We start from the raw sequence: 13127 nt of genomic DNA on the forward strand, positions 1-13127 counted from the left end.
TTAATCTCAGTCCATGTGGGAGTTCCAGTCTTCCAGTATCTGGCTATACACGTTCTAGTGATTGTGCAAAGGATTCTGATAAAAGTGTTAATATATTTGTTATAGGTGCTTATGTACTCATGTAAAAGGGCCTGTTGTATCGAAAGATTGAGTTCCTCTTCCAGAACTTGACTGAGAAAGGAGGACAATTGTCCCCAGATCTTTTTGACCTCCCTGTAATCCCACCAAGAAGCCTCAATTTAAAGGGACAGTTCACCCAAAAATGTTCTCCCCTTAAAATTGTTCCCAATGATTCATTTTACCTGCTGGAGTGTTTTAAATGGTTTACAAGTAGCTCCTTTACCCCTATTTTGGCATTTTAAATAGCCTGTGGTATCCCAACCTATACTGAAAGTTTCTACACTGGAGTATATTCTATTGAATAGCCTAAGCAAACACAGCCAACAGAAGAGATTACACTCTCAGTGGGGTGCAGAATAGTTAAAGGGACACTGTACCCAAAAAAATTCTTTCATGATTCATATAGAGCATGACATTTTAAGCAACTTTCTAATTTACTCCTATTATCAAATTTTCTTCATTCTCTTGGTATCTTTATTTGAAATACAAGAATGTAAGTTTAGATGCCGGCCCATTTTTGGTGAACAACCTGGGTTGTCCTTGCTGATTGGTGGATAAATTAATCCACCAATAAAAAAGTGCTGTCCAGAGTACTGAAACAAAAAAAATCTTAGATGCCTTCTTTTTCAAATAATGATAGCAAGAGAACGAATAAAAATTGATAATAGGAGTAAATTAGAAAGTTGCTTAAAATTGCATGCTCTATCTGAATTAAAAAAGAAAAAATTTGGGTTCAGTGTCCCTTTAAGGAATAAAATGATAATTTTCCATTGTTTATTGACAAATATAAGATAAGGAAGCAAGTGTGTGTACACAAAGTGATAACATAAGGAGATCTGATATTACCTGAAGCTCAACCCATTGTAATAGGCTGTGGTTTAATAGCACAAAACCAGCTACTTCATATACACAAATAAACCCGAAAATGCAATTTCTCATAAATCTTATACTCTGCAGCTGGTATAACAAGTCATTGAAAATATATTCCTATAAAAACAATTTTACAGTGTACTGTCCATTTAAGTAAAGAGGAGGACGAAAGAGAAACAAAGTATTCAGCAAAACTATCCAAAGAAGATAAGTCTATCTATCTAGAGATTTTCTGATGTCATTTACAAATCATACATTTACAATTGTCTTTAAAGGGACATGATACCCAAATGTAACACTTGAAAGTGATGCAGCATAGCTATAAAAAGATGAATAGAAAATATCACCTGAACATCTCTATGTAAAAAAAAATGTAAATGACTTTAAGCAGCAAATCAGTATGCCTGTCTCGGGACTTGCAAGGGAGCATGCCTCATGCACACTCATGTTATTTCCCTATTCAGTTAAAGGAAGATTGCTATGAAATCTCATAAGATCAAAGTAAAACAGTTCATGAACTCAGAACTGCTGATGCTGATTGGCTGCTATTCATTTCTTCCTTGCTTTTTTTTTTAAATTTATTTATTTACCTGCAGCTGGGCAGTAACTGAAAGATAACTTTTTACAGAACACTTACTCTGGTGAGCTAAGGAAATTGTGATGTAAAATATCTTCCTTTTTTACATGGAGATGTTCAGGGTATATTTTCCTGTCAACTTTTTACAGTTATGCTGCATCACTTTCAAGTGATTTAGCCATGAGTATTATGTCCCTTTAAAGAACAATCGGCCAGATTACGAGTTTTGCGTTATGAGCGGCTCGGTAATAACTTGCAAGTTATTTCCACCGCTCACCTTTAATAGTGCTGCTATTACAGGTTTGCAAAAACCCGGCGTTAGCAGGCAATATGGCAGCGTTGAGCTCCATACCGCACCCAAATACCAGCGCTGCTTTGAGCTGGTTTTACGTGCTCGTGCACGATTTCCCCACAGACATCAATGGGGAGAGCCGGCTAAAAAAAAGCCTAACACCTGCAATAAAGGAGCGTAAAGCTCCGTAATGCAGCCCCATTGATTCCTATGGGGAAAGAAAAATTATCTTTACACCTAACACCCTAACATAAACCCTGAGTCTAAACACCCCTATTCTGCCACCACCGACATCGCCGACACCTACATTACACTTATTAACCCCTAATCTGCTGCCCCCCGACATCGCCGCCACCTACCTACACTTATTAACCCCTAATCTGCTGCCCCCAATGTCGCCGCCACCTACATAAATATATTAACATTCACAAACCTGCACAACAGAGCGCTGCAAAGAAAACCATCCGGTACAAAATATACGTTGTAACGGCTCTGTTGGAGAGTGGGCTGGATTCGACAATCCCTGGTTTAGTGAAGGACAGTGGCAGCTGATTCCAGCGTGTCTGTTCCACACGCTATAAGCCAATAAATCCACATAGAGGAAAAAGAAGCGCTCAAAGTCCTTATAGTAAAACTTGAAAAATGTTTATTAGGAAAAAATCTAAAGACAAACAATTCATCCTAAATAGGACATGTTAAAATCCTGGTTGTTATGCAGGTGCTCTGTGCACCTGCATCACAACCAGGATTTTAACATGTCCTATTTAGGACGAATTGTTTTGTTTTTAAATTTTTTCCTAATAAACATTTTTTAAGTTTTACTATAAGGACTTTGAGTGCTTCTTTTTTCTCTATGTGGATTTATAAATTTATTAACCCCTAATCTGTCACCCCCAATGTCGCCGCCACTATACTAAAGTTATTAACCCCTAAAATTCTGGCCTCCCACATCACTAACACTAAATAAATATATTAACCCCTAAACCTGTCTAACCTTAACCCTAACACCCCTAACTTTAATATAATTAAAATAAATCTAAATAAAAATTACTATCATTAACTAAATAATTCCTATTTAAACTAAATACTTACCTATAAAATAAGCTAGCTACAATATAACTAATAGTTACATTGTAGCTAGCTTAGGTTTTATTTTTATTTCACAGCTAAGTTTGTATTAATTTTAACTAGGTAGAGTAGTTAGTAAATAGTTATTAACTATTTACTAACTATCTAGTTAAAATGAATACAAATTTACCTGTAAAATAAAACCTAACCTGTCTTACACTAACACTAAAATTAAATAAATTACATTAATTAAATACAATTAACTAAATTACAAAAAAATAAACACTAAATTACACAAAATAAAAAAGAAATGATCAAATATTTAAACTAATACACATAATCTAATAGCCCTATCAAAATAAAAAAGCCCCCCAAAAATAAAAAACCCCTAGCCTAAGCTAAACTGCCAATAGCCCTTAAAAGGGCCTTTTGCGGGGCATTGCCACAAAGAAATCAACTATTTTACCTTTAAAAAAAATACAAACAACCCCCCAACAGTAAAACCTACCACCCACACAACCAAACCCCCCAAATAAAATCCTATTTAAAAATCCTAAGCTCCCCATTGCCCGGAAAAGTATATTTGGATGGGCATTGCCCTTAAAAGGGCATTTAGCTCTTTTTCGTTGCTCAAACCCCTAATCTAAAAATAAAACCCACCAAATAAACCCTTAATAAAACCTAACACTAACCCCCGAAGTTCCACTTACAGTTTTTGAAGACCGGACATCCATCCTCATCCAGCCGGGAGAAGTCTTCATCAAAGCGGGCAGAAGTCCTCAACGAAGCCAGGAGAAGCCTTCATCCAAGCGGCAAGAAGTCATCCTCAAGGCGGGCAAAAGTCTTCATCCAGACGGCATCTTCTATCTTCATCCTTCCGATGCGGAGCAGCTCCATCTTCAAGACATCCGGCGTTGAGCATCCTCTTCTTTCGAATCCTCTTGAAGAATGAAGGTTCCTTTAAATGACGTCATCCAAGATGGCGTCCCTTGAATTCCGATTGGCTGATAGAATTCTATCAGCCAATCGGAATTAAAGGGTAAAAAATCCTATTTGCTGATGCAATCAGCCAATAGGATTGAGCTTCAATCCTATTGGCTGATCCAATCAGCCAATAGAATGTGAGCTCAATTCTATTGGCTGATTGGATCAGCCAATAGGATTGAAGCTCAATCCTATTAGCTGATTGCATCAGCCAATAGTATTTTTTCACCTTTAATTCCGATTGGCTGATAGAATTCTATCAGCCAATCGTAATTCAAGGAACGCCATCTTGGATGATGTCCCTTAAAGGAACCTTCATTCTTGAAGAGCCATCGACAGAAGAGGATGCTCCTCGCTGGATGTCTTGAAGATGGAGCCGCTCCGCGTCGGAAGGATGAAGATAGAAGATGCCGTCTGGATGAAGACTTCTGCCCGTCTGGAGGACCACTTCTTGCCGCTTGGATGAAGACTTCTCCCGGCTGGATGAGGATGGATGTCCGGTCTTCAAAAACTGTAAGTGGATCTTCGGGGTTTAGTGTTAGGTTTTTTAAGGGTTTATTGGGTGGGTTTTATTTTTAGCTTAGGGTTTGGGCTGAAAAAGAGCTAAATGCCCTTTTAAGGACAATGCCCATCCAAATGCCCTTTTCAGGGCAATGGGGAACTTAGGTTTTCTAGATAGGATTTTATTTGGGGGGTTTGGTTGTGGTGGGTTTTACTGTTGGGGGGCTATTTGTATTTTTTTTTACAGGTAAAAAAGCTGATTTCTTTTGGGCAATTTAGTTTAGGCTAGGGTTTTTTTTATTTTGGGGGGCTTTTTTATTTTGATAGGGCTATTAGATTAGGTGTAATTAGTTTAAATATTTGATCATCTCTTTTTTATTTTGTGTAATTTAGAGTTTTTGTTTTTTTGTAATTTAGTTAATTGTATTTAATTAATGTAATTTATTTAATTGTAGTGTAAGGTTAGGTGTTAGTGTAAGACAGGTTAGGTTTTATTTTACAGGTAAATCTGTATTTATTTCAGCTAGGTATCTAGTAAATACTTAATAACTATTTACTAACTAGTCTACCTAGTTAAAATAAATACAAACTTACCTGTGAAATAAAAATAAAACCTAAGATAGCTACAGTGTAACTATCAGTTATATTATAGCTAACTTAGGTTTTATTTTATAGGTAAGTATTTAGTTTTAAATAGGAATTATTTAGGTATTAATAGTAATTTTTATTTAGATTTATTTTAATTATGTTAAAGTTAGTGGGTGTTAGGGTTAGATTTAGGGTTAGGGGTTAATAACTTTAGTATAGTGGCGGCGACGTTGGGGGCAGAAGATTAGGGGTTAATAAGTGTAATGTAGGTGGTGGTGGTGTTAGGGGCGGCAGATTAGGGGTTAATAAGTGTAGGTAGGTGGCAGCGACATTGAGGGCGGCAGATTAGGTGTTAATAAGTGTAGGTAGGTGGCGGCGACATTGGGGGCGGCATATTAGGGGTTAATAACTGTAATTTAGGTGGTGGCGATGTCGGGGGTGGCAGATTAGGGATGTTTAGACTCAGGGTTTATGTTAGGGTGTTAGGTGTAAACATAACTTTTCTTTCCCCGTAGGAATCAATGGGGCTGCGTTACGGAGCTTTACGCTCCTTTATTGCAGGTGTTAGGCTTTTTTTAGCCAGCTCTCCCCATTGATGTCTATGGGGAAATCGTACACGAGCACGTAAAACCAGCTCAAAGCAGCGCTGGTATTTGAGTGCGGTATGGAGCTCAATTTTGCTCAACGTTGCAATATTGCCTGCTAACGCCGGGTTTTTGCAGCATGTAATAGCAGCGCTATAAGGAGGTGAGTGGTGGCAATAACTTTCAAGTTAGCATCGAGCCGCTTATAACGCAAAACTCGCAATCTAGCCGTGTGTGTTTACGTTATTTTGCAAAAAAGGTGTTAAAGGGACAGTAAATTCAACATTCAACTTTCATGATTTAGATAGAACATGCAATTTAAAAACAATTCTAATTTACTTCTGTTATCAAATTTGTTTTGTTCTCTTGGTATTTTTTATTGAACAGTGAAACAATTTAGGCTTATAAGAGCTCAGGAGTGTATACGTATCTTTAGTACTCTATGGCAGCAGTGTTTTGCAACATTCTATAACAAATACCACTGCTAGAGTACTAAAGATGCGTGCACACTACTGAGCTCTTATGAGCCTACCTGGCTTTACTCTTCAATAAAAGATACAAAGAGAACAAAGCAAATTTGATAAAAGAAGTAAATTGGAAAGTTGTTTAAAATTGCATTCTCTACCTGATTCAAATTTTAATTTAATATTTACTGTCCCTTTAAGGCAGACTAACAAGTGCTATGCAAGATGGAGAGCAGTCTAGATCGAGGGGGAAGGTATTCTGGCAATGTCAGATAGTGATCTGCAGCATAATGATGCTATACCAAACCATTGCTCTTCTGCTGTCTTTTCTTGTATGCAGATATTAATGCTTTAGCTGAAATCAGAAGATGAGTAAACTTTCATAGTTTAATTGCTGCCTTGCTTGTAAGCTGAATTCTGAGTTATATGACTGCAGTAAGTTTATTATAAACTGCTATTGTTACACTGCATTCTTGTGTCAGCCTCCATTGTTATCAGTGCTGGTGAGACCTGTTAGCGAGACAATACACATACCTAGGTAGGCTCTGAAGCATGCACATATCCTAAATACTATATAGCAAATGGTGTTTGCAACAATAGGGCCAATTCCAATGTTTCCCTTTATTCTGATGTTGGAAAAAGGGGAACAGACTTGCCATTCATATATAGGCATGACAGGTGTACTGATCCTGTTTCACCAAACTTGTAATATGTTCATTTTTTGTCTATCCATTAAGAAAATCTTGTTTTCTATTTTGGTGAGATTTTCCTCTAAAAGCAAGAAGAACAGTGTGGGATATTAATTCCCATAAGAATAAAGTGGCCACAACATATTGCATCTTCTAAAATGGGATTTTAATAGTTCTTACACTGTAAATCGTGGAACCACTACGTGGCAAGTTTCAAAATATCACTGTATAGAACAAGGTTTGTCTTTACTGAATATCAATTAATGTAATAAGATGGTGACCCTAGGTTCTAGATATTGTAAATCGTGTTTTTTCAAAACACCCTTTTTGGGACTTCAGTTTAAAAACCTGTGCAAAAGATCCTAGCTACCAATAAACATGACGGAACCGCAAATTGTTAACTCATAATCATAAATATGTGATTGTTGATAGACATCTCATTTATGAAGATGGAATTACTGTTACCTAGATTCACGAATATGTGCTTCTGAAAAGGTTTTTAAAAAACGTCATTGCTTAATACCATTTCTAGATGTTGTCTTGATTTCAGTTTCCTGCAAATCTTGTTAGCTGTATGAGAAATCATGTATATGGCTATTAAAAACATATAAATATGTAAATGTCTGTCCCACCCACTACAGAGGGATTAAACAATAGTGCTGAATACAGGTTTAATGAATCTAGACCATAAATTAAAATAGCATATGTGGCTGTTTCAGAGTATATGGCAAAAGATAATAGAATCTTTACAAATTGTCTTGGGATGCTGTCACACATGTTGAAAGGGACAGTTTTGCACTTTACCAACAGAGAATTGTGTGTTGAATTCAATGTGTCCAATTTGTTGGCAAAATTAAGTGAAAGACCCGTAGTCATGAGGCTTGTGAGGGCTGAAGCTCTTGCTGTCCGTGCATTGCATGGGCGATTTTCACACTATGTAATGGATTGTGATCACACACAAAAACATGTATCGGGATCCAATAAATCGCTGATACATGGGATTGGAATGATCGGACTCAACCCCAATGTTTGTAACAATTTTAATCATACAGGACTAAATTACAAGAGGAGCACAATCAATACTGCAGAGTGTGTTATCTTTTGTATGACTTTTCTCATGAAATAATGAACAATCTAAGTGGATGTCTAAATATTAACTCTTTGAATCAAAAATTAATTAAACTGACAGTCAACACCAGAATTTTTCTTGTTTAAAAAAGATAGATAATCGCATTATTATTACACATTCCACAGTTTTGCATATCTAACACAGTTATAATAATACACATTTTACCTCTGTAATTACCTTTTATCTAAGCCTCTGCAAACTGCCCCCTTATTTCAGTTCTTTTGACAGACTTGCATTTGAGCCAGTCAGTGTTCACTCCTAGGTAACTTCGCGTGCGTGAGCTCAATGTTATCTACATGAAAAACATGAACTAACGCCCTCTAGTGGTGAAAAACTATCAAAATGCATTCAGATTAGAGGTGGCCTTCAAGGTCTAAGAAATTAGCATATGAACCTCCTAGATTTTGCTTTCAACTAAGAATACCAAGAGAACAAAGCAAAATTGGTGATAAAAGTATATTGGAAAGTTGTTTAAAATTACATGCCATATTTTAATCATGAAAGGATTTTTTTTGGACTTGATTATCCCTTTAATATCAGACAGGTCTCAAGAGATCAGGATAAACCCAATCTTTTCCCTACATTTTTAGACTGTACATAATCATTGTCCATTTATAATAGGGATCTCTTTAACTCAAAATCTGTGTCGCAATGGACTTCTCAGTTGAATGATTTATACTACGTTGATATTAATTTTCTATTTAAAGAGTTAAGCTTATGATTTGGTTACATTTATTTTGGGTTTCCCTACAGCGAGTGTCATATGACGTGTTTGTTTTTCTATTTTCATGACATTGTCTTTTATAATTTAATGAAAATGTAGTTACTTAAAATGGTAGTGAGTACAACTAAATCTTAAAACTCTTTTCTAAATATTTGTTTCTCATATCACAACACGATTCAAATTATATTTAACATTGTTCTAACATTTTAGCTGGGTGGTCCGTAAAATCAGCTGGGTGCTGCACCCATTGAAAAGGGCCTGGGGAAACACTGTTTAAAATAGAATTTGGTGTTCTGTAACAGCTAAAACTGTGTACTCAACTCTGAGTCTATGTATGTTCTAAGTAATAGATATTAAGTTTGGACAGAGATATGAGTGTTAGAGATACATGTTATATATGGGTGGGGAAGAAGAAGAATTATTAGTATGCTCGAGTTGTATAGTAAATTACATTACAATTATGAAAGCATCAGACACCACTGAATGTATATTTAGGATTTATCTGTTATGGTGTTTAGATCTAGTCACATGTCATAGTATCATCAACATACTTGTATGCTCCTCCCTGCTTCCTGAACAGCTTGTCACAGATATATGTACACACAGACTGCATCTCTTAGACAATCCCCTCTATGGCTAAAATGAGGCTGTGTGTGTGCTCCTTGCTGTGTATGGTTGTATCAGGTAAGTGTATGCTATACTGGCCTTGCATATAAACTGGATGCCTAGACTAAGTCTTCAAATAAATAAATAAAATAATCAAATAAATAAATAAAAAGTGCATAATCGCATACATAAATCCTGTATATTTAATTGCAGTGAGACTATCCAGGGCAGATAGTGTTATACAAACACACATTGAAATTTCATATGAGGAGGGAAGACAGGTCACCTTCTTTTGCAAATATGAAACATTGGATACTTACCCTTATCTCCACTGGTATGTGCAGCACCCTGGGAAAAGACCTGACTTTATCTTACAGAGAAATCCGTACAGCAAAGAAGAGGTGGAAAAAGGGACAAAGTTTTCAGCAAAACTGGATAAAGAGAGCAAGTCCATCTCCCTGAGTATTTCTGGTGTCAGTGTGTCTGACTCAGGGGTGTATTATTGTGCTCTAAGGCCCACAGTGTCTCTGTCTGCCGACTGCTGTGTACAAGAAGCTGTCACTTTGCTCAGCACATGAACAGATTAAATGTTGTGTGCTCTGGATACATACAAGTCAAGAACAGTGTTTTATTTAATACATTTAATTTTAAAACATTGATAATAAAGTTTCACATGCAGTAACAATATATATTTTATACAAAAATAGCTTTCCTCCAGCTTGTGCTTATATGTAATTATTATGCCATGATATGTCCTGTATGCACACATAAAATGAATAGTTTTTTTCCAACCAATTGGTTGTCCCAAAAATATATAATAATCATGTTTAAGACATGTGATTACTATAAAATTATTATGCATGAATCTCAAAACTGAACTTCATTCATGATATTTTCCAATTTGCTTCTATTATCAAATGTTGTTCCTTTGGTATCCTTTGTTAAAGGACCAGTAAATAAATACAGTAGATTTGCATAATCAACAAATGCATGGTAAAATTACAATGCAATAGTATGTAGTCTGCACTTCAAATCAGTGTTAGACGGCTAGATTACAAGTCTTGCGTTAGCCTTAAAAAGCAGCGTTAAGGGGTCCTGGTATTACGAGTCAGGCAGGAAAGGCTCTACCGCTCACTTTTTTTCCGCGATTTTAGCTTACCGCAAATCCCCTTACGTCAATTGCGTATCCTATCTTTTTAATGGGATTTGCCTAACGCCGGTATTACGATCGCCTAAAAAAGTGAGCGGTAGACCCTCTCCTGGCAAGACTCCTACCGCTATAAAAGTCAGTAGTTAAGAGTTTTATGGGCTAAAGCCGGAACATAAAGCTCTTAACTAAAGTGCTAAAATTAGACTAACACCCATAAACTACCTATTAACCCCTAAACCGAGCCCCCCCCACATCGGAAACACTTAAATAAAATGTTTAACCCCTAATCTGCAGACCGGACATCGCCGCCACTTTAATAAATGTATTAACCCCTAAACTGCCGCACTCCCGCCTCGCAAACACTAGTTAAATTTTATTAACCCCTAATCTGCCGTCCCTAACATCGCCAACACCTACCTACATTTATTAACCCCTAATCTTCCGACCCCAAAGTCGCCGCTACTATATTAAATTTATTAACCCCTAAACCTAAGTCTAACCCTAACCCCCTAACTTAAATTTAATTTAAATTAAACAAAATAAATTTACCATAATTAAATAAATTAATCCTATTTAAAACTAAATACTTACTGATAAAATAAACCCTAAGCTAGCTACAATATAACTAATAGTTACATTGTAGCTAACTTAGGATTTATTTTTATTTTACAGGCAACTTTGTATTTATTTTAACTAGGTAGAATAGTTATTAAATAGTTATTAACTGTTTAATAACTACCTAGCTAAAATAAGTACAAAAGTACCTGTTAAATAAACCCTAACCTAAGTTACAATTACACCTAACACTACACTATAATTAAACTAATTACCTAAACTACCTACAATTAATTACAATAACATTAAATAAACTAAATTACGAAAAAAAAAACACACTAAATTACAGGAAAAAAAAAGAATTACAAGAATTTTAAACTAATTACACCTAATCTAATCCCCCTAATAAAATAAAAAAGCCCCCCAAAATAATAAAATTCCCTACCCTATACTAAATTACAAATAGCCCTTAAAAGGGCCTATTGCGGGGCATTGCCCCAAAGTAATCAGCTCTTTCACCTGTAAAAAAAATACAATACCCCCCCAACATTAAAACCCACCACCACACACCCAACCCTACTCTAAAACCCACCCAATCCCCCCTTAAAAAAAACTAACACTACCCCCTTGAAGATCACCCTACCTTGAGCCATATTCACCCAGCCGGACACAAGTGGTCCTCCAGAGGGTCCGAAGTCTTCATCCTATCCGGCCAGAAGAGGACATCCAGACTGGCAGAAGGCTTCATCCAGGCGGCATCTTCTATCTTCATCCTTCTGGAGCGGAGCGGGTCCATCTTCAAGACATCCGATGCGGAGCATCCTCTTCATCCGAAGGCCAACGACTGAATGACTGGTCCTTTAAGTGACGTCATCCAAGATGGCATCCCTTGAATTCCGATTGGCTGATAGAATCCTATCAGCCAATCGGAATTAAGGTAGGAAAAATCATATTTGCTGATGCAATCAGCCAATAGGATTGACCTTGCATTCTATTGGCTGATTGGAACAGCCAATCGAATGTGAGATCAATCCTATTGGCTGATTGGATCAGCCAATTGGATTGAACTTCAATCCTATTGGCTGATTGCATCAGCCAATAGGATTTTTCCTACCTTAATTCCGATTGGCTGAAAGGATTCTATCAGCCAATCGGAATTGAAGGGACGCCATCTTGGATGACGTCACTTAAAGGACCAGTCATTCAGTCGTCGGCCGTCGGATGAAGAGGATGCTCCGCGTCGGATGTCTTGAAGATGGACCCGCTCCGGAAGGATGAAGATAGAAGATGCCGCCTGGATGAAGCCTTCTGCCGGTCTGGATGTCCTCTTCTGGCCGGATAGGATGAAGACTTCGGACCCTCTGGAGGACCACTAGTGCCCGGCTGGGTGAAGACGGTTTAAGGTAGGGTGATCTTCAAGGGGATAGTGTAAGTTTTTTTTAAGGGGGGATTGGGTGGGTTTTAGAGTAGGGTTGTGTGTGTGGGTGGTGGGTGGGTTTTAATATTGGGGGGGTATTGTAATTTTTTTTACAGGTGAAAGAGCTGATTACTTTGGGGCCCTTTTAAGGGCTATTTGTAATTTAGTATAGGGTAGGGAATTGTAGGTAGTTTAGGTAATTAGTTTAATTATAGTGTAGTGTTAGGTGTAATTGTAACTTAGGTTAAGGTTTATTTTACAGGTACTTTTGTATTTATTTTAACTAGGAAGTTATTAAATAGTTAATAACTATTTAATAACTATTGTACCTAGTTAAAATAAATACAAAGTTGCCTGTAAAATAAATATAAATCCTAAGCTAGCTACAATGTAACTATTAGTTATATTGTAGCTATCTTAGGGTTTATTTTATAGGTATTTAGTTTTAAATAGGAATAATTTATTTAATTGTAGTAAATTTATTTAGATTTATTTAAATTATATTTAAGTTAGAGGGGTGTTAGGGTTAGGGTTAGACTTAGGTTTAGGGGTTAATAAATTTATTATAGTGGCGGCGACGTTGGCGGCGGCAGATTAGGGGTTAACAAATTTAATATAGTTGCGGCGATGTTGGGGGGGCAGATTAGGGGTTAATAAATATAATGTAGGGTTCCGCGATGTTGGGGGCAGTAGATTAGGGGTTCATAAGTATAATGTAGGTGGCGGCAGTGTCCGGAGCGGCAGATTAGGGGTTAATAATATAATATAGGTGTCGGCGATGTCGGGGACGGCAGATTAGGGGTTAATAA

The 13127-nt window shown here is 36.8% G+C and overlaps 1 gene segment (V, D, J or C); it reads left to right on the forward strand.

The window, feature by feature from the left end:
- The first annotated feature begins 9211 nt into the window (after window positions 1–9211).
- LOC128647870 (T cell receptor alpha variable 19-like) lies at window positions 9212–9900 on the forward strand. The segment is given in 2 exon segments: window positions 9212–9274; window positions 9410–9900. Coding segments are annotated over 2 exon segments (417 nt in total).
- Window positions 9901–13127: the final 3227 nt, after the last annotated feature.

The sequence above is a fragment of the Bombina bombina genome, chromosome 2 (assembly GCF_027579735.1).
Source record: "Bombina bombina isolate aBomBom1 chromosome 2, aBomBom1.pri, whole genome shotgun sequence".
NCBI classification, from domain to species: domain Eukaryota; kingdom Metazoa; phylum Chordata; class Amphibia; order Anura; family Bombinatoridae; genus Bombina; species Bombina bombina.